Consider the following 26303-nt stretch of genomic DNA (forward strand, 5'->3'; position numbering starts at 1 on the left):
TTGCTTCTAATTGCAATTCAAGGTGGTTGGTGATTACCTCTCTGGCTTGCATGGCTTCAGAAAGGGATGAGACCTCTGTTCTGATTCATATCTGCCCAAAACAGTGGTGCTCACTATAAGGGAAAGAGAGGGAGTGGGACTTAAACCCTGCTATCTCTTTCTTCATCTGGACCAGCTTGCTTCCCTAAATTCAAGATGGCCCTGTTAATATTTAGGACAGCAGTTAAAACACTGGTCTTCCCACAAGCCTTCCAGTAATAAATGTTACCGTGCTGTGATTGAATTCAGTGGTGGTTATACTGAAATGTTAACTATTGTATTTCTTTGTTCGGGATTATATTGCTTTACAATGAATTGCTTCTGTATTGTACTATAGTGTAAGCTGCCTAAAATTTGTAAATTGAGGCAGCACACAATTATGAGTAAACAGATAATAAAATCTAAGCATAAGTAATAAGGAATTCATAATGGTTAAATTCAAACAGAATTAACATTCGTTTCTCTAAAATCAAAAAGAAAAATTAGTCACAGATTAAACTAAATTCCATAACTTAATTATAACTAAAGTTTATCTGATATAAGCTATAGTCCAAACATACATCTTATGTAATTTTGTGATGTATCATTAGTAACATTGGTATCAGTTTATAATGCAAATCTCCATTTTTTTCTAGGAAATGTTTGGAAGCATTTTTCATTCGGAAACACAAACAGCGCTGTGAGCAAGTCCTGTGATGGCAAATTATTTGTTCATGATGTTTCCTTATGAAAGTTCCTGTGTCTGAATGGCAAGGAAAATGGCCTTTCTAGCAAAGGGCCATGGGTGCTTCTATAACACTGAGGACAGACTCTTGGACCTGGTATTCTCTTCTATAATTCCTCTTGGATTATGAACCTCAGAGCATCTGACTCTTGAAACAGTTGGCATGGAAGGAAGAAACTCAGGGAATATATTTCATCCATCTAGAAGAAGCAAAAGGATCGCTTGAATATCTTCTGGTTCATATTTTCCACCTCTTTATTTATGGAGCCATAAGTATGCATGTAACAGACATGCATATCTACTAATTCTCCAGCATTGTTCTTATGAGGGAAAACAAAGGAAAATATGGAAAATGTTTGATTGCCAGATAAATTGCTCACAAATTGCAGCAGTTTCAGTTCACAAGGAGGGGCATTTGTTTCATTGCATAGACTCCACACCAAAGTTAAACACAACTATGATGATGCCTAACTTTCCTCTAATTTTGTTCATTGCAACCTACTGCTATATTCCTTATTTTTGTGGCCTAAATGCACCAACTCATTTGTCAAATCATTTGTCAAATGTGTTTATTGTAGTACTGGACATCATCCAACATGTATTACTGTATTGCCTAAAACCAACATGTCTTTTTCATTATAAACCACACCTATCTCTGAGTTATTTTCTCTCTTCTGAAGAATGTGTTGATGTTTAGAGGATGAAAATATTTTTCATAGGATCTATGTATATAGAGCATTTCTACAGTTCTTTTATATATTTTTTTCAAAATTAAGCTTGACGTAGGTTTAATTAAGCAAAACCAAAGAAGATACTTTAATTTATTCCAATACAGGTAGTCCTTGATTTACAGCCATAACTGAGCCCAAAATTTTTGTTAAGTGAGACATTTGTTAAGTGAGTTTTGGCCCATTTTACAACCTTTCTTTCCACAGTTATTAAGTGAATCACTGTAGTTGTCAAGTTAACAACACAGTTGTTAAGTGAATATGGCTCCCCTATTGACTTTGTATGTGAGAATCACACAATCCCAATACACTGCAACAGTCATAAATATGAGTCATTGCCAAGGTCTGAACTTTGATCACATGACCATGGGGATACGGCAATGGCTGCAATTATAAATGTGAAAAACAGTCATAAGTCACTTTTTCAATGCTGTTGTAACTTTGGATATTCACTAAATAAACTGTTGTTAAGTCGAGGATTACCTGTGACATTTTTATTATACTTGTGATTAGAAATCTCAAGATAATTCCACATTATTCTTGATATTGTAGCCTTTTGTTCTTAATAACTAAACTAAACAAATTTACCTTAGCTTCATTTTGAAAAATAAAATTTCTATAAGAAACAATTATTTTTCAGCCTGATTACCAGTCCTGTGTATTGTGTTCAAAAAAAGATACAGAAGTGTAAAGCTGTCCAACACATTTGAAAGAGGCATTTCCCAAAGTCCAAAATATTTGCAGAATGCTTTGTACCTGGGGCATTCAGGAAGGGTTTAAAAAAAGTCAAAATGGTGGCCACAATGACACAATCAGAGCCGAAGCTTTTTACATAGTTTGCATGAATGATGCATATTTAAAAGGAGTTGGGTTTCAATTGCATAATCACTGCTGCCATCTTGATATTTTTGACTCCCCACTAATGCCCCTGCTTTGCACAGACTTAGTAAATCTTACTGCCTAAGCATTCCATTAAAATAATTTAGATTAAAACTTTCTTAGTGCTCAAGTTTTGCCTTGCATATAGTTTGGATTAAGGGGTTCTTAAATGAGTTATAGGACTCATTTCAAGAGCAGCAGTTTATCATCCGATTCCTCTCAAGCTGTTTAGTCAAACATTCTCAAGGTTCTTTTTTTAATTATGACGCAATGAAGAAAATCTACCTCTCAGGCAGATTTGCCTAACTAGTTAATCTAAGCAAATATAGTTTTTAAAATTGTATTTTGTAAATGCAAAATAATTTTATATAAAAATGTGAATTATGCAAATGACTATTGAGGTTGGATAGTTTTTTGTTGTGATTTTTTCTTCCACCAGGATGATTCTGTAAAGTGTATGATATACAGGACATATGCATCATATGAATACCACAAACCAAAGGATGTTTCTTTCAAAGTCTCTTAATATACCAAAGTTTAGTTCTATGAAAAGTTTATCTTCAAAATGCCAATGTAGAAAAGTACCCAGTGGTTCTGAAGTCAATTAAAGTAGAATCTGAAATTAGAGCAAATAAAGATTGACTTCTTCAAAACGTTATATTCATTGAATTGTGAAAAATTAACTAGGTTTTGCCTCTAAAATAGTTGAAAGTATGTTTTTAAAATTACTGGTCTCAAAGTTCATGCTGAGTGTATATAAATAGTACACTCTCATTCAGTCCAAACTGGATTCCTGGTGATTTCATGGATGAATCCCTGCATCTTTATTTGGCAAGTGGAGCAAGAGGTTTCCCAGTTTGACTGCAGCACTGGCCTTTTCTTGTGCTTGTGGTATCCTGGCAAGCACTAACCAGGTCGGTCACTAGAACTTAAGTCCAGACAAGATTGATCAGCACTTGTTCCCTGTTGCAATTGCCAGAGTCACATGAAAGAATAACTGGAAGGGTGTTTGCAACAAAAGAGAGCAAGACGCTGTTTTTAAACCAATTCCTTGACAGAAAGACAGGGACAGGGCATTCATAAGCCATAAGAAGCAGTTACAACTTATGATCACAATTCAGCCCAAAATTTCTGTTATTAAGTGAGACATGTTAAATGAATTTTGCTCTTTACAACCTTCCTTGCCTCAATTGTTAAGTGAATCACAACCTTCCTTGCCTCAATTGTTAAGTGAATCACTGCAGGTGTTAAGGCAGTACCTTGGTTAAGTGAATCTGGCTTTCCCATTGACTTTGCTTGTCAGAAGGTCGCAAAAGGGGATCACATGACCCTGGGACACTGTAACGGTCATAAATATGAATCAGTTGCCAAGCATCTGAATTTTGATCACATGGCCATGGGGATGCTGCAAAGGTCTTAACTGTGAAAAATGGTCATAAGTCACTTTGTTCAGTTCCCTTGTAACTTTGAACAGTCACTAAACGGTTGTAAGTCGATGAGCACCTCTAAGGAGCACCTCTTAATCTTGTACGGCCCATTTCTAAATGCCTTCAACCGAGTGAATTGAGATTCCCCTCTGCCGCGAACTGCGAGGGTCCTCCCGTACAGCACCAAGAAGGCCAACCAAACCAAGTTTCCCGCGGCGGTGATAAATTAACAGCTCGGTCAATGATTGGCTAGAAGCCGCGCCTGCCTGTCAGTTCCCAACGCGGTTGGGCCAAGAAGCAGGAAAATGGCGACCTTCGGTGCCCGGCTGCGAGGGGTTTTGTGCTGGGCTGGCTTGGGACTGTGCGGGATAGTGTTGTTTCTAGTGGTCGCGATGCTCCTCCGAACCTATGGGACCCGATCTTCCGGCTTGGCCATAAGGCTGCGGGAAAAACAGCAGCAGGAACGGCAGCGGCGAGGGGAGGCTACCTTTAGCCCCCGCGAGTTGCAAGAGCTCAAAGAGGTGCTCCAAGGTAAAAACAAAACAAAAAAGCAAACATGCAAAAGCAAAGATGAAATCGGGTGTAAAAGAGTCATTTCTTCAAAGTAAATATTTCTCTGTTTTTAATAGGAAGTTGGTGCTGTTGGTTCGAGAGAACAAAATTATAGCCTTGTCTGCGTTAAATTTGTGCTTTCCTCTGTTACTGGCTTAAATGGTTTGGTACAATATGTAGATCTCCTGTCCGGGAGTAGCTGCTTAGGACGGAATGTCTGTTGCTGCGGTTGCTACCACCTCTGCTACAACTCCTGCTTTACTGATACTCTTTCACAATCAGAATGCATAAAACAACTTTATATTCTGCCTAGAATAACACTAGCTTCTTGGAGTCTCTAAGCTGTATCGCTTTGAATAAAATCACTTTTAGGGTCCTTACCCTTGTATATAGTTCTTTCTATATATGACCTACAGGAATTCAGTTTGTAGGCACAAATGTATAAGAAAAGACAGTGTTCATATTATTTGGGCTATTATAAAATGCAGGCTTTGCACCCTGCAGGACTTGGGGAAGTATCATGGATGAATTCATTTTTCTTCTTCTTTCCTTCCTCAAGTTAGTGGGGTGGGAAACCTGCTTTTCCAAACAGTTGCCATTCAGTCACTAAATAATTCTTATTTGATCCCTTTTTTATTGGAGTTGAACTGTCATTGTAACTTTTGTCCCAATAGGAGATATTTTAGTCACTCATGCCCTTAACACCTTCCAGATGCTTTAATGCAGGTGTGTCAACCCATGGGCTCTAGGCTGCATAGGACCCTGGACAGATAGTAATGTGGCCCACTAAGATTATAAACTTTTAACATTATTATGTAATTCTTAGTGATCAAGTATGTTACATATTTTATACGTGGCCCAAGTCAATTCTTCACTCATTGTGGACCAAGAAAGACAAAAGGTTTGATACCCATGCTTTCATGTTAACCTAACCTCTAGTTAGGTTGCTGACATATAGTGATAAAACATGTGTTGTAACATCACAACATACTCCCCTCCCACATCAAGATTCAAGTGCATGGGAGTGTGTTTGCACAATGATTTTGCCACATGCCATCAGTTTGTCATTTCTAGAACTAGCTGAGATCCTTTATAATTTCCACTTGGAAAGAACAGTTGACAACAACAGTTGCCTTTTTGCTAACCAGGCGGGTTAGAGAATTACAATTGTTTTGCAGGAACAGCAGAATGACACTTATTCTGCAGGAACTGTATTAATTTCTGGAAAGTTTCCAAGTACAATTCAAAATGCTTGTCAATATCTATGAAGCCTTTTGAGGCTTGGATCCCCAATTACTGTGGGAACATCATTTACTCCACATTCAATCTTCCTGCTTGGTTTCTATCTTCCCATGAGGTTTTGGGGAGGGGAGCTTTTTTCATGGCTTCCCCAAACCATGGTTGGGGGGATTATTTTCCCCAAACATAGGAAGGCCCATAGATTTCAGAAGCTAGTAAAATCCTTTCTTTTCTTGCATCCTTTTTTTACTGGGAGGGGTGGTGGTGGAGATATTAAGGAGATGGAGATAACTTGTTGTGCAGTCCCTGACGACTAGTGTATGCTTTGTACTTCAGTGTTTTAATAGGATCTGTGGATTTTAAAAGTATTTTAAAATCATTTTGCACCTCTTGGGGAAGTTAAATATGTATTTGATATTTTATTATGAGCCTTTCAGGGGGTATGATTGGCATGGCATATAAACACTGTCAAATACAAGAATGGCAACAAACTGAACTCTCATGCCTCATGTTGGGTAGATCTTTCTGAAGAACTTGTGCACAAACAACTTTGTGCCCTTCTGGAATGTGCTCCCATCTTAATGTACAAAGCTCTTACATGACAGTTGTTCACTATTATCCCAAAAGTTCCACAAATTTCCTCTTATAATTGATACTAGAGTTTATCAATCCAGAGATAATGATTGTTTTTTGTATATAAGCATATCTTTAAGGCATTTTAATGGGTGCAGTAGTTCATCTGTTTGTGTTACTTTTCTGAAATATTGCCTGAGCATTTTGAAAAATGCTTTATCCTTTCCAAAAGGTGCTGTCAGAATACCAACAGTTTCCTTCTCACCAAATGATCAGAATATAACAGCCCTGGAAGAATTTGAGCCATATATTTACAAAGGTATTTAAAATGAAATGCTTGTTTTTATTAGTGACAATGTTAATAATTGCATAGAAAATATAATTATTGTATTGTGTTTATTTCTTGATAAAACTGAAGTACCAAACTGAAAAAATATAGTTCGTTATTTAATAAAGTTCAATTGACAAAATTGTGTTGGTGGTTATAAGTGGTTAATTATAGATGTTACATATAGGTGTTTCATCAGTGAAAAAATATGGATTCTTTATAAATGAAAATGTATTTGAGCAATAATTTAATATTGTTTTTCAATGTTATACCATTCTGTCATAAATGTATACCATTCTGTCATAAATTATACAGATCGACAAAAAGGGTAAAACATGTATTTTTCATGGCAAATACTCCCAGTTTAATATTAATGTAAGTGGAAAAATGAGTTCCCTTTCAATCAGTGGTTGGCAGAGGTACTATACTAAGTTATGACCAACGTTAATTGCTTTGTTGGTTACACAATGCTAAACTACATGTTACGGATTCTAACTCAATACTTGATTTGTATATAACATAAATATACACTTTTAAGCCAAACAAAACAGTTGACTCTTAAGTGTGACACACGAAAAAGTTCGTATAGACAGGACTGACATCAGTGGATTCATGGTATGATTCTGTAAAAGGAACTTTCTAGTGTTATTAAAATTTGTATCATAATGATTTGGGGTGGGGGGGGAGTACTTTTGCAACTACCCAAAGATGTTTTGAGTTCAAAATGTTGATATAGATATGTACCTGCAGCTTTAAACATTTTTAGGAAAGGAAAACACCACATATTACTTAGAAATTCTCCTGTTTATTTCAATATACCTTGTTCCTTGCAATCTAAAACTCATGGGTTGAACCAGAAAACGCAAAGTTTTAAAATCAATGCAACTAAAAAAATAAACAAGGAGGCTTTAAGTAAGCCACTTTCTCTCAGGCATGGAGAAACAGCATGGCATAAAATTTTCTTAGGGAACAAATTTGGTTCTCTGTTGTTTAATCAGTAATTTTGTTAGGTGGTCTTCTTTGCACCAAGTTCCCATTTCCTCCTCTTGTGATGGCAAAGTGTTGTTCATCTAACTGCAACAAGGATGATACTTTCGGTTTACTTTAGATTATTGCAGTTTCTAAGATAAAGTATGAGTAGAACTTTGAGCATCCAAAGGTTGCTATGTCTATATTCAGAGTAAGATAATAAATGCTGATGCAGGAACAATGTAAATAGAAGGATTATTGTATTGCAGATGTTCTCACTGCTCTGATCACAGGCGGAACATTTGCTGAACTAAGATATATTTGTTTTTTGTCCACCGGTGGATAAAAGGGAAAAGAATAATTTCAGAATGTTATTTCTTATTTATATTATTTGCTTTAAAACAGTTTATCCACATATAGAAATACAAAAATGATTTCTTTCTTCCTTACTTCAGTTAACCATTTTCCAAATATATCATCCACTATTCTTTTATACATGTCATTCATTAAAAGTCTGGCTTTTTTACCCAACAAACCGTAATTTCAAAATTAAAACTAGTGGCTAACTTTAATTCTCTTTCTTGAAGCTTTTCCTTTAGTGTTTTCTACCTCATTCATTCAACATGAAGTCATCGGAGATTACAGCCATCTATTCACCATCCAGGGAGCTAACCCTCAGTTACAGCCATATATGCTGCTTGCACATATAGATGTAGTCCCAGCATACCCTGATGGATGGGATGTCAGTGATCCCTTTTCTGCTGAGGAACATGATGGATTTATATATGGAAGAGGAACACTAGATAATAAAAACTCAGCTATGGTATATCAATTTATCTCCTTTTGCTGGGATGCAGAAATACTATGAGTTGCAGGAGTCTATGAAATTTTATGTACCATACCATATTTATGATAAATCATGGCTTTCGTTACACAGTGTGGGAACAGGGAATCAGTTTTCTTTCTGTATGCTGCAGTTTTCAAAAGCATCTTACTGGTTTTAGAATTGCATTTGGCTGAGCTTCATACAGACTTCTTAGATATACCTTCTGCTTCAATATCAGTTTCAATTGCTCCAGAGGTGGTATTCAGCAGATTCTGACCAGTTCTGGAGAACCGTTAGTGGAAATTTTGAGTAGTTCAGAGAACTGGCAAATACCACCTCTGCCTGGCCCCGCCCCCATCTATTCTCTGCCTCACAAGTCCCAGCTAATCAGCTGGGTCTTCTTTGGTTGCCCTGCACAGGAGAATGGAGCCGGAAAGCAGGTTACTGGGGTGGGGAGGGAATGGGATTTTCCAGTAACTTTCCCCCAGGAGTGGGGAGGGAATGGAGATTTTGCAATATCCTTCCCCTGCCATGGCCACCAAACCATACCCACAAAGCCACACCACGCCCACAAAACCAGTAGTTATTTTATTTTGAAACCCACCACTGAATTGCTCCTCCTGGAAAACTGAAATTGAAAAGCTAGAAATTACACCGGCTTTTCCTGCTTTCAGTGAACAAATGGCTCTATTTTTTTCCAGAATAAAGTAAATTGATGATTGTAGGCAGGGGTGGGATTCAAATTTTTTAACAACCAGTTCTGTGGGTATGGCTAGGTGGACATGGCCATGTGACTAGGTGGGTGTGGCTTTTTTTGGCAGAACCCCCCCTTTCATTTTTTGGGCTTCTGGGCCTCAGGGAAGCCTCCTCGGTGGGGGTGTTTTTGCTCCCAGAAGGCTTCCCTGGGGCTCAGGAAGAAAAAAATGGAGCCTGGGGGAGTGCACAGCACCCCCCACCGTCTGTTTTGGAGCATTCTGACCCTCAGTGAAGCCTCCTGGGGGGTATTGTTGCCAGTTCTCCGAACTCAGAATCAACAACCAGTTTATAGAACTGGTCCGAACCGGTAGAATCCCACCCCTGATTGTAGGGTGAATACAGGTCACACATGCTATCTTGAAGTGAAAAAGTGATTGGTGAACACCAGATAAAATGGAAAAGTAGTGAAAGAGAGTCAAAGGATGTGGCTTTAGACTCTTTTATTTGTTTGTTTGGGGTTTTGTGGCTGAATTAAGCCATTTGGCAACTAAAAGTAGTAAATTCTTTCTATGAAAAATAATGGCAAATTGAGCCTCCCTTCAAATAGTGTGATTTTAGTGGAGTTATAGGCATGCAAAAATGGAGCTGGGCTACACATTTCCTATCTCTGCTCTAATCAGTCTTGCTCAGTTCTCTGGTCACAACAACTGGCTAACTAGTGATTAAAGCAACCTTTCTGAAACGAATTGACTCATGATTGACATGGATATAATGAAGTGCAGAACTTCAAAGATCAGAAACAACAATACTACTCTAACTCAGATTGGAAAGCTGGAGGGAAAAGCGATAGTATCCTTCTGTCCCAATATCCTTTATGAAAGCCGGTTTAAAGTTAGAAACAAGCAAGATGAGTTATCTGATTAATAGCATATTAGTCACATCGACCATTATTAGATCATTATAACAACGTATCTAGCATATCTGCTGATTCACAGAAGACTTGGATTGACGACGGATGAGATACCTCTTCTGAGAAAAATAAAATACTGTTTAATCCCAGGATTAAGAACCCATTATTATGTTCATAAGCTCCAAAACGTAACGTCTGCCACCAAATTGACATGTCTGTAATATGACAGAAGGGAAAAATGATTAAATACATGATGAGACTAAGTAGATTTAATTTAAACAAAATATAGTTTTTGTCTTGGCTCACTTCACTTTTGGAGTATTGTCCCTGGCATGCTGCCATAGGCAATTACAGCTGTTGGCTCGAAACAGATTTTACTGCCCTGCTGTGATGTTAACAAAGCATTATTTATTGCATGATTGAGTCAGTTGTCCTGGGGGATTATTAGAAATGGTGGGCAGCACACATACAACATTTTAAAAAATATAAAAAAGAGAAGAAATCCATACACAGTGTTTGGGACAGTAATTTATCTTCAATGAAAACGAAGTAAGGTTATAGAGAGATAGGTAATACAGAAAATTACCTAGCTCTCATTGCTGCTCTGACTCTCACTTGCATCTAACACAGCACAAACATAGGATCATCTTCATGTATTCCCATGATTGACCTCATCCCCAGTCCATGAGTGATACAGGCTTAACCAGTCTTTAAGCATCATTTTCCTGTTTGCTTTAATACCATACCTGGCTACCCTCAAGGAGTGTAAAATCTATTAGGCTTCATCATCTGTTAGAAAGGCAAGATAACTAGGGACAGAGGCAATAGAAGTTCCTATTGGATAGTGCTCGGCTATAGGGACAGCAAATTTCTTGCCAAATATTTACATTTATTGGCCGCCCGACTCCAGGGACCTCACTGGATTATGCTTCCTCAAGGGGTAGATAGTACTATATAGCTCCATAATGGTCAAAAGCCTTTAGTGAATTGAGTTAAGGTCTCTGTATAGAGCTCTGTTTTCTCATAGTCTAATTCTCAATAATCACTGTATAAGATAAAACTCACTGTATAACCAAATGTAAAATAGTTATTTTCTTTCTAATCCTCAGGGCATTTTACACGCTCTAGAGTTTTTGCTGAGACGAAATTACAAACCACAAAGATCTTTTTATATAGGCCTTGGGCATGATGAAGAGGTATTATTTGTTTATGTGTTTGTTTCTAACCTCAATTTCACCTATGTTTTTATTATTTTGAAGTTTATTTAGCCATCCCCATAAACTGAATAATAGATTCCAAGTAAATTGCTTTTTAAAAATTCTGATAACCTAAATATCTTTAATGTATACTGTCCAAATAAAGTAGAGGGTTATTGCCCATTGATCATAATTTGGCTATATAGGAGTATTTCGTTTTGCTGAATGGGAATATAAGATATTGAATGTTTTTAAATATTGCATTTGGCACTCTAAATTCAATCCCCAATTTTTTTAAAATGCTTCTTTAAAGGCATCAGATTAGAAACTAGGAGAATGTGAATTCTAGTCCCTTCTTAGGCATGAAAGGTAGCTGAGTGACTTTGGGCCAATCATTCTTTCAGCCCAATTCATCTGACAGAATTGTTATGAAGAAAATAAGAGAAGGAAGGAATATTAGGTATATATGTTGCCTTAAATCATTTATAAAAATAATAAGAAACTGGATAAAATATATTTTAAAAACTCCAATTAGGAATTAGATACATATGAAAAGACAGCTTAGATACACAGTATAAAGCCATGGTGGCACTGCTGTGAAGTGGTATATAAGTCTAAGTGCTATTTCTTTTCTCTTTTTTGTATAAAAAGTTTTTTATTTTTTTACAACAAACAACAAATAAAACCTTTCAATTACACATTGTGTTGGTTGGTACATATGTCTTGTGCACAGTGTTTTTATGGTCTTTTCCTCTTAGGTTTACATTTATATTGCATTAATTCCCATATCATATTGTATTATTATTACACCATCATTAGACTATTAATTTCAAATCCATATTATCCTTTAGAGCAAACCTCAATTCTTAATAATTTGTATTCATATTATAACTGATTTAAAAATAATCAGTTTCAATACATCATTACTACTATATTATACTTCAATTTCCTACTTTTCTGTCTAGCCATTGATAAATCCCATATCTTGTAGTATTCTTTTTCTTCTTGTTCTCCAATTACAAATGTTAATCTACTCATTTCTGCTCATTCCATTATTTTCTTAATCACATCCTCCTCTCGGAATTTTCTCATTTTTCCAATTTTGAACAAATACAATTCTAGCTGCAGTTAAAACATTAATAATCAAATATGTCAATTCTCTGTTGTATCCTTATCTCTGGTTTTAGAACTATATGCTTTTTGTCATTTTTTCCAACCATGTGTGTATTTTAGTCCAATATCTTTTAGCTTCCGCACATGTCCACTACATATGGTAATATGATCCAGGTATCTGATGACATTTCCAGCATTTTGCCAATTTATCCTTGAACATCTTTGCTAGTCTTGCCGGGAATAGGTGCCGCCTGTAAAACAACTTATACAAGTTCTCTTTATATGCTGTTGACATAGTTAATTTATAATTTCTAGTCCATAATTTCTGCCATTTTTCTAGATCTATTCGATATCTAAAAAATTTCCCCCATGCAATCATTTCTTTTAACTTGTTCTTCTAATTTCACTCTCAGTAAATAACCATATAATTTTTAATCAGCCTCTCATCAGTACCTGTTAAGATTTTGTCTAATTCAGTAAATTTTTTATAAAATCCTTCTATCTTACTATCTTTATCATATCTAGAATGTATTTGCACATATGAATACCAGTTCATATTTATCCCTTGTTCATCTAGTGCTTGCTTTGTTTTGAGTTCACCCTTTTCATTTAAAATTTCACTATATCTAACAACATGTTCCATTTTAAAAATAATTGGATACGCAAATGACTCTATTTTTGATAACCAGATTGGTATTTTCAAATAGTGTTGTTTCCTTATTTTCTCCCAAGCTGATAACAAGGCATCTTGAATGTAATGTCTCCTAAAATACCCATGCGCTTTACTTTCCTTATACCATAAAAATGCATGCCACTCCAATTGTAAGTCATGGCCTTCCAATGTTAACAGTCTAGTACTTCTCAGAACAATTGATTCTTTCACCCACATCATTGTTACAGCCTGGTAATATAGTTCCAATTTGGTAATCCAAAACCTCCCCTTGTTCTAGCATCCTGTAACAACTTAAATTTAATTCTTCTTTCCCTGCCAAATATATTTCAACATTATAGTCTAAGTGCTATTTCTGTAGTAGCTTTTTCAATGAGATTATGTATTCTTTAGATTCAAACTTAAGTGGTTTGGGCTATAATTGGTAAATCACTTACAGCCTTTGCTGAATAATAATTGCCTTCTTTTGAAAGGCTAGCCACTGGCTTAACATAGAAAATGTTACTCTAATTCCCTTTCAGGTGGGTGGTAAAAAAGGAGCAATGAAAATTGTGGCTGAGCTGGAATCTAGAGGGGTACAACTTACTTTTGTGCTTGATGAAGGAAGTTTTATTTTTGATGGAATCATCCCTAAAATAGAGAAACCAGTAGCTGTGTAAGTAAAGAAATACAGTTGTTTGCTACAGTAAATGCAGTTCTTTACTTATTTCATGGCATCAGGTTTAAACAATTGAATGTTGGAAGCCATGCCTTGCAGTTCAGAAATAACTGAAACTGTAATTTATCAATTTGTCTGTACTTTGCCTACCTTTGTTCTGGAATGATGAAAGCATGGACATTGTACTCTATCTCATATTTCTCCAGGTTGTGCATACAGTAACTAATTAACTTCAGGTACATGAATGCCTGATCACAGTATACCCCAGCAATAGAGTAAAAAACATAGACCTACATCTCTAGCTGTTTATTTTAATTTATTTATTGATTTGATTTGTCAATCACTTACAAGATAATAGGTATAAGTATAAACATGAGTAGAATACAGAAAATAGGTATGAATAAATGGGGACAATAGGACAGGGATGGTAGGCATGATTGTGCACTTATGCACGCCCCTTTTGGCTTTTGTTGCTCTTACAAAACTAGAGTAATTAAGGCAACATGTCTTTTGTAATATCAGATGGGTGAGGATTTTAGTAGTAATTCCTGCTGCTCTGCACAGCAGGCAAGAAATCTGACTGCAGAGTAAATTGGATGATGTATATGTGTTATTTAAGCAAAGCAAAAAAAAGGTCTACATAAAATTGTGCAAAAAGCAGCAAAAGTCAGACGTCACTTCTTTGTTTATTCAATTTGAATATGACGAACAATACAACTGTATTGCATTTGGAACTTCATTAATGTTTTTTCCCCCCAACTCAGAATAGGTATCACAGAAAAGGGTACACTTGACGTAAATCTCACTGTAACATCTCAAGTTGGCCATTCTTCTGCACCCCCTAAGAGGACCAGCATTGGTATTCTTTCTGAAGCCTTATACAAGTGAGTGTCTGTCTTGGGAACACATTATCATTCTGATTCAATGCATATCGAATGGGAAAAAAACCTATTTTGGGTTGAATGCAGAAGTTTCCAATAAAACACATAAAGCATAGTAATCTAAGGTGCTACGTTAAATATCTGCAATAATGAAAGGGTCAGAATAAGTCATAAATAGTTGTAACAGAATTTTACAACCTGGCAGTTTTTAGATAGGATGATTTACAACCTATCCCTAACCCATAATGCTGGATGTTACAGTCCAACACATCCGCAAGGGGAAAGTCATGGTTGTAGAGTTCTGAAATAAGTGGTATCTATTTATTCAGTTCTATTGTGTTATTTTCTAGAACCAGTCACACTAACTTGCGAAGTGGGAGATATATCTAAGTTTTATGGGGTGCTTTGTTGCTGTGCCATTGAGAGGTTACTAGGAAAGAAATCATAATTTTGTTTTGTCTCCTTACTTTTACTTCACATTTTCCTGCCTATCATTCTCCTGCCCCCAATCATTTCAACATAGGGAATGAACAAGAATAAGAAATTCTATTTCTGAAGAATCTTTCAGCCTTCAGGGGCAACTTTGACCTATTATACGCTGCTGCAATTGAGCAAATAATTGTACTTAAGAACAATTAACTAAACTAATTGCATATTCTTTTTCCACTTCATTTTCCTCTCTCTTTCAATATTGTTTCTTCAATTAATTGTATTGTTATTGAAGATCAAAAGTTATGTGCAATATGCTACAAATAATTAACACAGTGCATGACTTATAGATTCTTATATACTTTTATTTTATTTATTCAACATATTTATATAGCTGCCCATCTCAGAGTAAGTGACTGGGCAATATACAACAATCAAATAAGATCCATAAAAATAATAATTGTGAAATATTTTAGAAATCATTACTAAAAAGGAAAATAGTACAAATATTATAAAAAGTTAAAATATACCAATCACACAGAGAGTAAAATCATTTCTATCTGAATCCATTTTGCACTGGGAATAGAGAATGAGAGTTCATCCATCCATACCTTCTGTGTGTCCCACCACCAGGATTCCCTTCTTTTGTAGAGGGCTACATTCAAATTATAAAAGATCTCTTTGCCACACAATATGATTGAAAGAAAATACTCTCAGAAAAACGAACTACATGTTCCACATTCTAAGGGATACTTTTTTCTTAAAACCTGTTTTGAAAGCAGATAATTTGATTTCCTGATTTAAGAAAGAAGCAAACATATCTAACAAACTTACATCTTAGTGCAATGTGTCAACAGGCACAAAATAATTCAACTGAATGTACTTTATTTTGCTTTTTGCATTTGATTCCTATAGGTTGGAAACAAACCCTATGCCCAATTTGTTTGGTCATGGACCTGAAATCATGTTGTTTGAACAGCTGGCACCAGTGGTGAGTTATTGAGCATATGTTTTCTTCATTTCTACAGCTTTCAGGAAACACACGGATCATTTTAAGGCATTTTTCCCCCTTGGGAGAATTCCCATGAGTTGCTATCCTGAGCACTAGGCAAGTTTACTTGATTTTCAGAGAAAATTACTCTGGGTAGCATCATCATACAATACATGCAAAACAGTTTCCAAAACAACCCAATCACCAGAAGAAAGACAGCCATTAAAAGATAAAATAAGGTGCAAGACTTGCCACCAGCTTACCCCAAAGCCTGAGGAAACAGCCAAGTTTTCAGAGCTCTATTGATCATAGCAAGAGCGCAGCCAGGTGTATCTTGGGGCGGGGGGGGGATAATCTTCCTCGATCTCATCAGGTGGCACTGAGTAATGGATTAGACATGCAGCATATCAGTGCTATCTGAACATATTGGATGGGCAGAAATTGTGTCTGCTCAGATAGTCAGATCTGTGCCATAAAGGACTTTACAACTTACAGCCTTTTGTTTAATAGTGGTTCCAAGTTACAATGGCTTTAGAAAAAGTGATTTACAAGCCTTTCTTGAAATAAAACTATTATACCACCCCTGCAGTCACATGATCACAATTTGGGCGCTTGGTAACTGGCTCGCGTTCACGATGGTCACAGCATCTTGCAATTATGTGGCTATGATTTGTGACCTTCCCAGCTGGCTTCCAATAAGTAAAGCCCATTGGGGAAGCCAGATTCGCTTAACAACTGCATGATTCACTTAATGACCACAATAACTTGCTTAACAACCACAAGAAAACTAGTTAAAATCAGATCTAGTTAGTTTCACTTAATGACCACATCACTTAATGACTGAAATTCCAGTCCTAATTGTGACTGTAAGTCAAGGACTACCTGTATCGGTAATAATCAGAATCTTGAATTGCATCTAATAGCCTAATTTGTTATCTATTACTTCTTTTGTTCTATAGATTCATTTCCTATTTTTCTTTTTATTTCATGTAAAAGAAAATTGTATCCTGGCTTTGTTCTCAACTAAAATAAGTACTCAACTCAGATTACAATTAATAAAATATTATAAAAAATAATTCCATAAGCCCACTGCCGCCTCTAGCAAGAATGGACTGGATTGTGGTTTGTATATAGTAATTATATTTATTTGTAGAATCATCGTTCTTTTGAACGGTAAATAAATAGTATGTAGAAGAAAGTGTTATCCAAGGATACATTTGCTGATGTGTATATACTCTCTTTCCATTCCCAATCCCTTGCTATTCAGTTCAACTTCCCCCTCAATATCATCATGGCAAATCTGTGGCTCTTTGGACCTCTTGTTGGCTGGTAAGAAAAGATGCTTTATCACTTTCCTCTCTTAAAACCTGCATGCATAAATTAATTAGGAAATGGTGGTAGTAGTTTCTTCTCTCCATAATCTTTCTTTCTTCTCCTTTCTTAAAACTATTCTTCTATTTTGAGAAGCCTTTAAACAACAGCAAAAAGTCTGAAAACTTTCTTACTTCAACTGCATTGATCTTTTATCAAATTCTGAAAAGGCAATTATGTAAGTGTTAATAGAATGCTATGACATCTGTTTGTGTGCGGAAAAGTATCTGCTATTGAGTGTCTTCACAAACTGCAAGAGAAAATTATGCCCTGAGCAGTTATCAATCTAAAATTTATTATGTAAAAGAGAGCTGAGGAAGTAAAAATAAGCTGAGTCTGGGTAAATAAATGAAAAATATACTGGAAGCTACAGGCAATATACTTAACTGGATTATATGAAATTCAAGTGCTTCTTCTTTCTTCTTCTTTTTGTATCAATTACTGTACTTCAATCAATATAAAATATTGCTACTATTTTGCAGAGTACAGAAAGTTATATTGGTTTAATGTAGATACCAAATAAACTTTTGTCTTTTAAATCTTTATGCAGGTTTCTTGAGCAAACTCCTAGCACTAATGCTTTAGTTCGGACCACCACTGCAATCACCATGTTTCATGCAGGAATAAAGGTATACGTGGAAGACACTAGATTGGGAAAAGTTGAAAGAAAACTGAATGGGACAATTAGTGGCCACTGCCCCACTTTGTAACCTACCCAACATTTGCATTGTAAGCAGCCCAGAGTTGCTCTCAAAGCAAGATGGGCAGCACATCAATTTAATAAATAAACATTTGATAGAAAAATAAATCCAGATAAGATTTCCCGCCATTTTTCCTAGAAAATAAAACAAAACAGGTATATATGCCAATGGAAATGCTTAACATACTTAAACAGAACAAAAATGCAATCAGCAAAAGAATTCCTCCATTTCCACCCAATTGTCTCATATTGCATTATTTTCCTTCCTGTAGAAATAATCTATTATGTTACTAAAACTCTCGTCATAACCTTTAACTGGGCAAAACAATGCATTGTAGGGCAACTACTTTTGAACCAAAGTATCTCAATTGGCTAATTTACAGGATGTGACCAAAATCCAAGACCCACAATTCCCAAGGGAGTGAAATTCGGGGACATTGTGACTACTTTTGTACTACTGGCTGCTGTTGGGCAGCTAGCGCAGTCATGTAATCTTCATTTTCAATGTTTCCCAATGTAATCTAACAATCTCTCACTCACTCCCCCATCCAGCTGCCACCATTTAGAGAGGGAGGGAGGGAGGAGTAAGGAAGGAGGGAGAACAGGAAGGAAGGAAATCTAGTATACCTTTACTGGTCCGTATTCACCTGGTTCGTGCTGCCCCCTATGCTTATACTCCTATCCGCATAACACCTCCTGGTATCCCCAAACACTCTTTATTAACTCACTCTATCCCACTGTATATTTTCCCCAACCCAAACAGTATCTCTTGGGCACTCCCATGCACCCTACCTAACCCCCCCACACAACACCCTTCCCTGATCCATGTGGCATCTCTTGCACATACCCATGCACTGTTCTCAATCCTGCCCCCTGCACATCAGAGAATGCTTGTGCCACATCAGTTCTCTCAGTGTTTTTATGTTTGCACCTCGGTGAGTGCATGGGTGGGTGTGTATACACAAGTCATACATATATGCATTGTTTTGGATTTAAAGGGAAAATCCACATGAAACAGGTGGGGTGCATCTCTAAGCTAAACACATCTTTCCTTTTAATATATATAATTTTATTTTAAAACATTTAAAAAGAAAAAAATCTAATAGAAACGAATATAAAGTAAGAAAAAGAAGAGAAAAAAAATCAAAGAAACTAAAAATGCAAGACTGTAAAACAAAGTAAAGAAAAATATAAAAAATATAAAGAAGTGGCTTCTAATTTTCTTTACACTAAGTACAAGTTTACCTTTTGCCAAATATCTTTATTTTTTATTATATGCTGTTTCTAATAATCAAAAATCATAAACATCCTTTTTTTTTTGTTTCACACAAAAAGTTTATAAAGGGTTTTCAGTCAGCAACAAATGTAGATTGTCCTTTCTCTTATCATGGAAGTCAATTTAGCCATCTCCATTCATCATCTTTACATATTGTTTCTCATTGTGGGTAATATTGAATCTTTTCACTTTTACAATAATCTTGTTGCGTTTAACATGTAGAAAAACATCTCTGACTTTTTTCCAACTACTTGTCTATCAGCTCCAAATGAAAAACTTCCAATTTCAGTTGTTTATTAATCTTTAAAGTCCTCTGAATCAGTGTGTATATTTGAATCCAGAATTTTCCAGCGATTTTTACACATCCACCAAACATGATAAAATGTCCCTTATTATTAACTTTTCCAGCATAAATTTGAAGTCCCTTAATACAGTTTTGTTAATTTATTCATATTTCATTTATTAATCTTAAAGCCTGCTAATGCACCAAATTCTTTTAATTTGCCCATTGATATTTCAATTCCCTTTATAGGGTCTTCTAAAAGCAATAGCAAGTGACTCATAAAGCCCCCAATTTATAACTTTCTTTTAAAATCTCCTCCACAATCGTCTCATCTTGTCTTATATCTCTATTTAATATTTCCAAAATCACAATAAACAAAAAAGGGGACAGTAGGTATCCCTGTCTTTTTCACATCTCACAAGGGGAACACATCTTTCCCAGACAACCTTACTGCTATCTAATCCCAGAAAACACAATGAAGCATCCACATCCCTATATGCTTCAAAACATCTTTTGTCTTTCTAAACTGAAGCACTGCACAGTCCCAATAAACGTATGCATATACATAAGATACACAAAGAGTTTTACAAAAAGTTCGTCATATTTATCCTTGATAATTTTAGATATACAATAAACGTCAGTCTATGCTTGAGAAAAGTACGCTTGTTGAATAATGGAAGTCGTTTGTTAATCTGATGTCTGTGGCTGTGTGTGTTTGTGCATATATGTAGAAAATAGAATACCAGAGATGTAGTGTTTTATCACTTAGTAATGTGGCTATTGTTAAACAGCGACATCAAATCCACAACTTTAAATGCTACTCTGTCCCGGTCAAGTGTGAAATGGAGATGTGTCTGTCTGTGACTTTAAGTAAAAAACAACTTAATCCACAATACAGTTGCTTTACTTGCAAAAAGTTCATTTATAATAAAACAATCCAAAAGAGAAAAAAGTTAGGGTGGGAGGGTTGACTGTTGGGGAGAAAAATATGATCCAGCAAATCAGCACCCTGGATATATTTCACATTGAATTTCCACCTACTCTTTTATCCATGTTTAGGGCTGAACCCTGATTTAAGATAATGGGTCTGCTGTTGTCACATAGACATATGTGCCCAGTGTAAATTTGTATTGATATAAGATATGAATTGGCAGCATTTTCCTTTCCCTGAAGATGGACCCACAAGTGTATCTGTCTACTATTCTTCAGAAGCAAGCTATTCTCTGTCATTTCACATAGTATGTGGCTACATCTTTTCCAAGTGCATATTTGTCTGCCAAGTTTTCCTTTTGCAAAACAACAGGCAGAGCTTTGTTCAGCCTTAATAGGGTGGCATAGGAATAATGGCATTTAGAAAAGAACAAAAGCAAGAAAATGCTTCTGTAAGGCACATTTGCAAGTCTCCTTTGAACTTAAAGAGATGCTACCGACAAACCAGGAACTATGTTATGGCTTCAGGTGAAACTGCTTTGAATTGCTGCCACAGATCTGAAATGTATTGATGCTTGAGATCGTCTTTTTTTCTTCTTTCCTTCTTTTTAGTCAAATGTTATTCCACCAAAAGCTGATGCCACAGTGAATTTCCGCATCCACTCTTCACAATCCGTTGAGGAGGTAGTATGATGAAGTGTGGTGGAGTTTTATATGCCTTTGCTGTTTTAATTTTAGAATTTGTCATAATTCAGACCTAGGCTTATAAGAGTTTAACATTTTAGTTTTACTTGAGGAAACATTAAACAGGTTACCTAATTTAGATATAGTGCTGCACCCTCCGTCTTTAAGTAGCTCTGATATAACCTGATCCTGATCCTGTTAATACCTATTTCTTGTAGTCAGGATGCTAGCTGATTCCATGGCACAGCTACTGGCATTCTCCTGGCTGCTGTAGCAGGGGGAGTTGGGGCATTATTGGGAGTAATCAACTATCGTATTCTCCTCTCCACCTTAACGCCGTGTAGGGTTCCAGTAGCTGCAGGCACTCCCTTACCACCTACATCTCCGCTAACACAAAGTTCTAATGGATGGGTCCTGAGTGATAATGTTACTGGGAAACCTGCTCCCTGCTTGAGAAAGTAGAATTCTCTCTCCAGAGGTATTGGGCATTTCCAGAGGTCCTTCTTCCCTTCCCACTATGATGTTAGAGAAGGAACAAACAGTTTTTAATAGTTGAATATTGCAACACATGCTGTGAAGGTAAAGGGCCCTCAATTCAGTCCCTAAAATCCCTGGCTAAGATTTTCTGGAAGCTTGGAAAGACACACCAGTCAGAGAAAGCAACATTGAACCAGATGAAACAGTGGTCTCAGTTGGAATCAGGCTGCACACGTTTAGCTGCCTGGCTGCCTAAATCAGCCAGCAGAACATCAACATGCCTGTGTGTTGTGTATGATAGGTTGTCTGTACAAAGGATAATAAAGACAAAACAGTTAAATCCCTGGAGTTGCATCCCCTTTTTCCTATGTCTTTGTGGTAGAGGAAGGCATGAAAGGAACATTTTCTCCTACAGTGTTTGTGATAAAAAATACATGAAATAATGCTTAAGCCAAATGTTAAGCTCGTAACAGTGTCTTTACCATTCTGCCTGTTTGTTGTGTTCTGTTATATATTTCTGTATTTAATATGAGTGATTTAAATATTGGAATTATATCTGTATTAAAGAGACGGTTAAATATATTGATACAGGAACCCAAATCAAATTGTAAGAACTTTCAGTTCCTTTGTATAACAGGAAATAAGATTTGAACAATAAGATTCCTGAAAGATTCCTGTCCTGCCTACATATTTTTATTGGGAGAACTGAAACTGGTATGAAGGAAAGCCTAGAACTTGTGCTAATATCGTGATGAAAACCATCTTGGCTGCTTTAACTTGTTTGTTCTTTGGGTGTATTCTTAGATCCTGGAAATATTAGACAAAACAATTAATGATAAGAAAGTGAAGATAGAAGTGATGGATACCTTTGATCCGCCCCACATTAGCCCCTGGGATGATCAGACCTTCGCTGTACGGGTTTTCCGCCAGACCATCCTGGATGTTTTCCCAGATGTTGCCAGTGTAGTTCCAGGTAGTGGCAGATGCACGATCATTAGTGTTTTTCTCTTCTGTTTCCATTCAATCCCAACATTGTTTCCATTTTTTTCTATGTTCTCTTTTGTTCCTCTGCTTTATTCCAATACATGTGGATGCACATTAGTGTATGGACATTTCAAATACTATTAGAATTACATACATACATGGAAACAATTACATTTTTTCTTTGATGTCTGGGAGCTATTTTTTTATTAATATTATTACTATCAGGAACTGGTGAACTATATACTCTCCCTTCATACATAAGTTTTTTTTCAGGATTATGTTGATCTGTGCTTTTATTTCCTTCAGTGAGACCATCTCTGCTATTCAGTTATGTCTTATAGCACTGGAATGTTCCAGTACAAACTATGAGTCTTTCAGCCATTATTTACTGCATTAAAAACTTTCAATTCTTAAACAGATTCTTCTTGAAAAACTTAATTATTTTCTATACTCTTTAAAAATTCAGGAGAGAATTGTCAAAGCTCATGATAAAACTTTGGCATATAAGATTCAGTGCAAATCAGAGGAAACTGATTAAAATTGATGCAATGTTAGTTATTTCAAAACTGCTAAACAGCAAAATACAAACTGATAAGCAAGGAAACAAAAACATACTAATTGCTAACTTTTTTGTTCTGATTATTTTTTTTACAGGCATTTGTGTTGGAAACACTGATAGCAGGCACTACAGCAGCCTCACAAAGGCAATTTATCGATTTAGCTCAGTAGTCTTTAATGCTGATGATTTGCCAAGGTACAGTACAATGATCATTCTTAAGAAAACATGAGTGCTTTTTTAAGAAAAGCAAATGAGACATAGCTATTGAAACCTGAGAAAGAAAACAGTCATTCATGGCCCTGAATTATGTGCATAGCATTAGTTAAAAAATAATAGAGGGAGAGTTAGAGCTGATATCTGTCCGGATTAAAAAAGCAAAATGAAAGTGTAGGATCTTTTCTAGAACTAAATGGATATTGATATCTATCTATCAAACTTATAGGGCTGCCCATCTCATAAAAAGTGACTCTGGGCAAGGTGCAATCTCGTTAACTGAAACAGTAGATATATAAAAATAATTATTAAAATATAAAACAGTCTTGTATCTAGTGCTTCTAATAAATCAAAAGCACCAGTTACAAAAGAATGTGAATATTAATTACAATGATGGAGCCATCTTAGAATTTCACGAATCCCCTGGGAGCCCTGGGTCTGATAACATAGCCAGATCCTAAGGGACTTCTGGAACATTAACAGGGATAGAGCTAGCCCTTATTTTGGAGGAAGGGGATAATATTCTTTAAAATGGGTCCCATGGCCAAAAAGGCCCTGTGTCTTGGATCCTGCCTAGCAGACAGGACGCACAGCATGCCTTCTCGACCAATCTGATGGGATAGGCAGATACAATTGGGAAGAGGCAATCCTTCCGATAACTCAGCCTTATTCAATGAAGGGCTTTTAAAGTTAGAACTATTACCTTAAATTGGACCTGGAAGCAAACTGGCAAACAATGCAACTCATGGAGCTGAGATTAATACCTGCACTGCTGCATATTCCCATATTGTCAACTAGATGAATTAGAGAAATTAATTTATGAAGTACTTTCCTATTTATCTATGTCTAGGTTCATATATTGCACTCATTTATAATGCTAGCTTATTTCTGCGTAATGTAACTCCAGCCATTTTAGTTAACTATGGTTTATGAACCAGTTCACATGTTTTTTTCAATGTCATGATTATAAACACACCACACCTTAAGTTAATGGCTTTGCTGTTTTGGACACTTTTTAAAAGAAACTGAGGATATCAGGATTTATATAAATAAACTACATAAGTTCTTTAGGCACCTGACAGATAGATTAACTGGTTAATTGAGGACACTTGCACTTCCGCCTGGGGTTTACCTCAGTTCAGAATCATCTTCAGGTATATCCAGTGTTGGCTTTATCTGGGGCTAAATGAGTATGTTGTTGATTCAGTCATAATGTATTTGCTTAAAATGTTACCACTTTGGAACTACTGTAGACAGAACATTAGCAAGAACTCACTCCCAGCTCCTGGCTCCATTGTCTTTTTTTTCCCATCACTTATATTGTTCTGCAAATTTTAAGAAAATTGTAGGACAATTTCAAACTGCTTTAGGGGACTGGGGAGAAAAAGCAGTGCCAATATGGAGGTGCCCTGAAATTTCTGTTGTATTAAAGGTGTGGTCGGTTTAAAACTCTTTGGGAAGAAGAATTCCTGATTTTAATTTCTTAGCTGGAATCTAAAACAAACTCTGAAAAAAAACTATAGGCTCTTGACTATACAAAGATATGTCATTGAATGTTTTAAATATAAGTAGAAATGCTGAATGAACATTCTCACAATAAAGACTATCATAATTAAGATCCAAACTTATTCATATGTAGGCAGGATTTTTGCATAGGATTAGGCTATTTAGCCATGATTTTAAAGTAACTATTGGGCTACCAAGCTGTTAACAAGGAGTGGGCAACTTTGCTGGGAGTTACATTTAAAAACAGTTTCCTGGTAGTTTAAAGAATTTGGCTAATGATATACTGAGCTTAGAGTAGATAAGTCCAGCAAAAGGGAGGAAATTGGCCAGGCTTAAGGAACTCATTTCAGCTCTCAAATTCTTCCCAATTGTAAAATATTGATCCTGTCCCATTCTATGGGTGCTTTGGAAACTACCAATAGGAAACTCAGAAGCTGTATGGCCACAGATTGTGCACTGTTACCATGAACATTGGGTTGTATAGCATGCTAAAACAAAATCAAGGAATTCTATTAAGGATTACTGTAAAGTGTAAACTAGTCCCTGCATTAATTTAGTTTTGTCTCCAAGTATGATTAAATCTGGATCTAAACTTTGGGGTACTGTTGCACTGCATATATATATTTGTAACATAAAACTTTTATTTAAGTTTTACTTAATTTGGTATTAAACAGCTGCTTTCTTTTCCCTTTTAATCAGATTCCATGGGTTGAATGAAAGGATCTCTTTGGAAGATTATGCAAAGCAAGTGGAATTTTTCTTTCAACTAATTCAAAATTGTGATTTGGACCAACCCACAGAGCCACATACAAACCTACACGAGCTATAGAAACAAGAAAATATAAAGGCTAGTGGGAGTTGTTAGAAATCTGAATTATTCTAAGCAGCAGTGTTCCATTTTTTTTCTCAGTGCCCAAACTTCTTTACTGCGTTAGAGATTTAAAGTAATAACACAACCTAGTTGCACTGCAAGTTGTTGTGAAACACACTATTAAACAACTATTCATCAAATTATTCTGAACTGCATAAAATTATGTTTCAGACTCAAAGGCATTAGAAACCTGAAAACAATGCTGTCTGCATGAATTATGTCACTTATGCAATAATATTACAATAATGTCCAAAGCAATTAGGTGTGACATTTTGACAAATCTGAATATATATATATATTCACCTCCCTTCTCCACTTCCAGCCAAAATCCATGGATAATTTTATTGGAAAATAGTATATTTACATAGCGAAGAACTTTTCTGTTATCTTAACTGTATAAAGGGGCAGTTTTACATAAGAAATAACTTTTCCAAAAATCAAGGAACAGCCTTTTTGTACCTGCAGTTCTGAGGAACACAGCTAAATGTTCAGTATAGCATAGAATTATCACTTGAAATGTGAACTATTTCATTCACTTGAAATGTGAACTGTTTTGAATTTGTAAAAGTTACCTATGCCAGTTGTTTTTCTTATGCTTAATGGTTCTTTCATTTTTAGTTT

The 26303-nt window shown here is 35.9% G+C and overlaps 2 protein-coding genes across 2 annotated transcripts in view; both read left to right on the forward strand.

The window, feature by feature from the left end:
- Positions 1-2757, forward strand: part of SLC26A9 (solute carrier family 26 member 9) — a 39792-nt gene extending 37035 nt beyond the window's left edge. The window contains exon 20 of the mRNA XM_026715635.2: positions 675-2757. Within this exon, the coding sequence (XP_026571420.1) occupies positions 675-722 (48 nt within the window). The 3' untranslated portion in view covers positions 723-2757. The remainder of the gene's footprint in view (positions 1-674) is intronic.
- A 1321-nt stretch (positions 2758-4078) lies between these two features.
- Positions 4079-25825, forward strand: PM20D1 (peptidase M20 domain containing 1). The gene is made up of 13 exons (XM_026715568.2): positions 4079-4328; positions 6394-6480; positions 8046-8281; positions 11000-11086; positions 13391-13524; positions 14292-14411; positions 15753-15828; positions 17096-17157; positions 17750-17828; positions 21001-21072; positions 22354-22522; positions 23188-23287; positions 25511-25825. The coding sequence occupies exons 1-13, from the start codon at positions 4103-4105 to the stop codon at positions 25638-25640; spliced, it is 1578 nt and encodes a 525-aa protein (XP_026571353.1). The 5' UTR covers positions 4079-4102; the 3' UTR covers positions 25641-25825.
- The last annotated feature ends 478 nt before the right edge of the window (positions 25826-26303 follow it).

The sequence above is a fragment of the Pseudonaja textilis genome, chromosome 3 (assembly GCF_049901715.1).
Source record: "Pseudonaja textilis isolate UNSWEBS1 chromosome 3, rPseTex1.2, whole genome shotgun sequence".
NCBI lineage: Eukaryota > Metazoa > Chordata > Lepidosauria > Squamata > Elapidae > Pseudonaja > Pseudonaja textilis.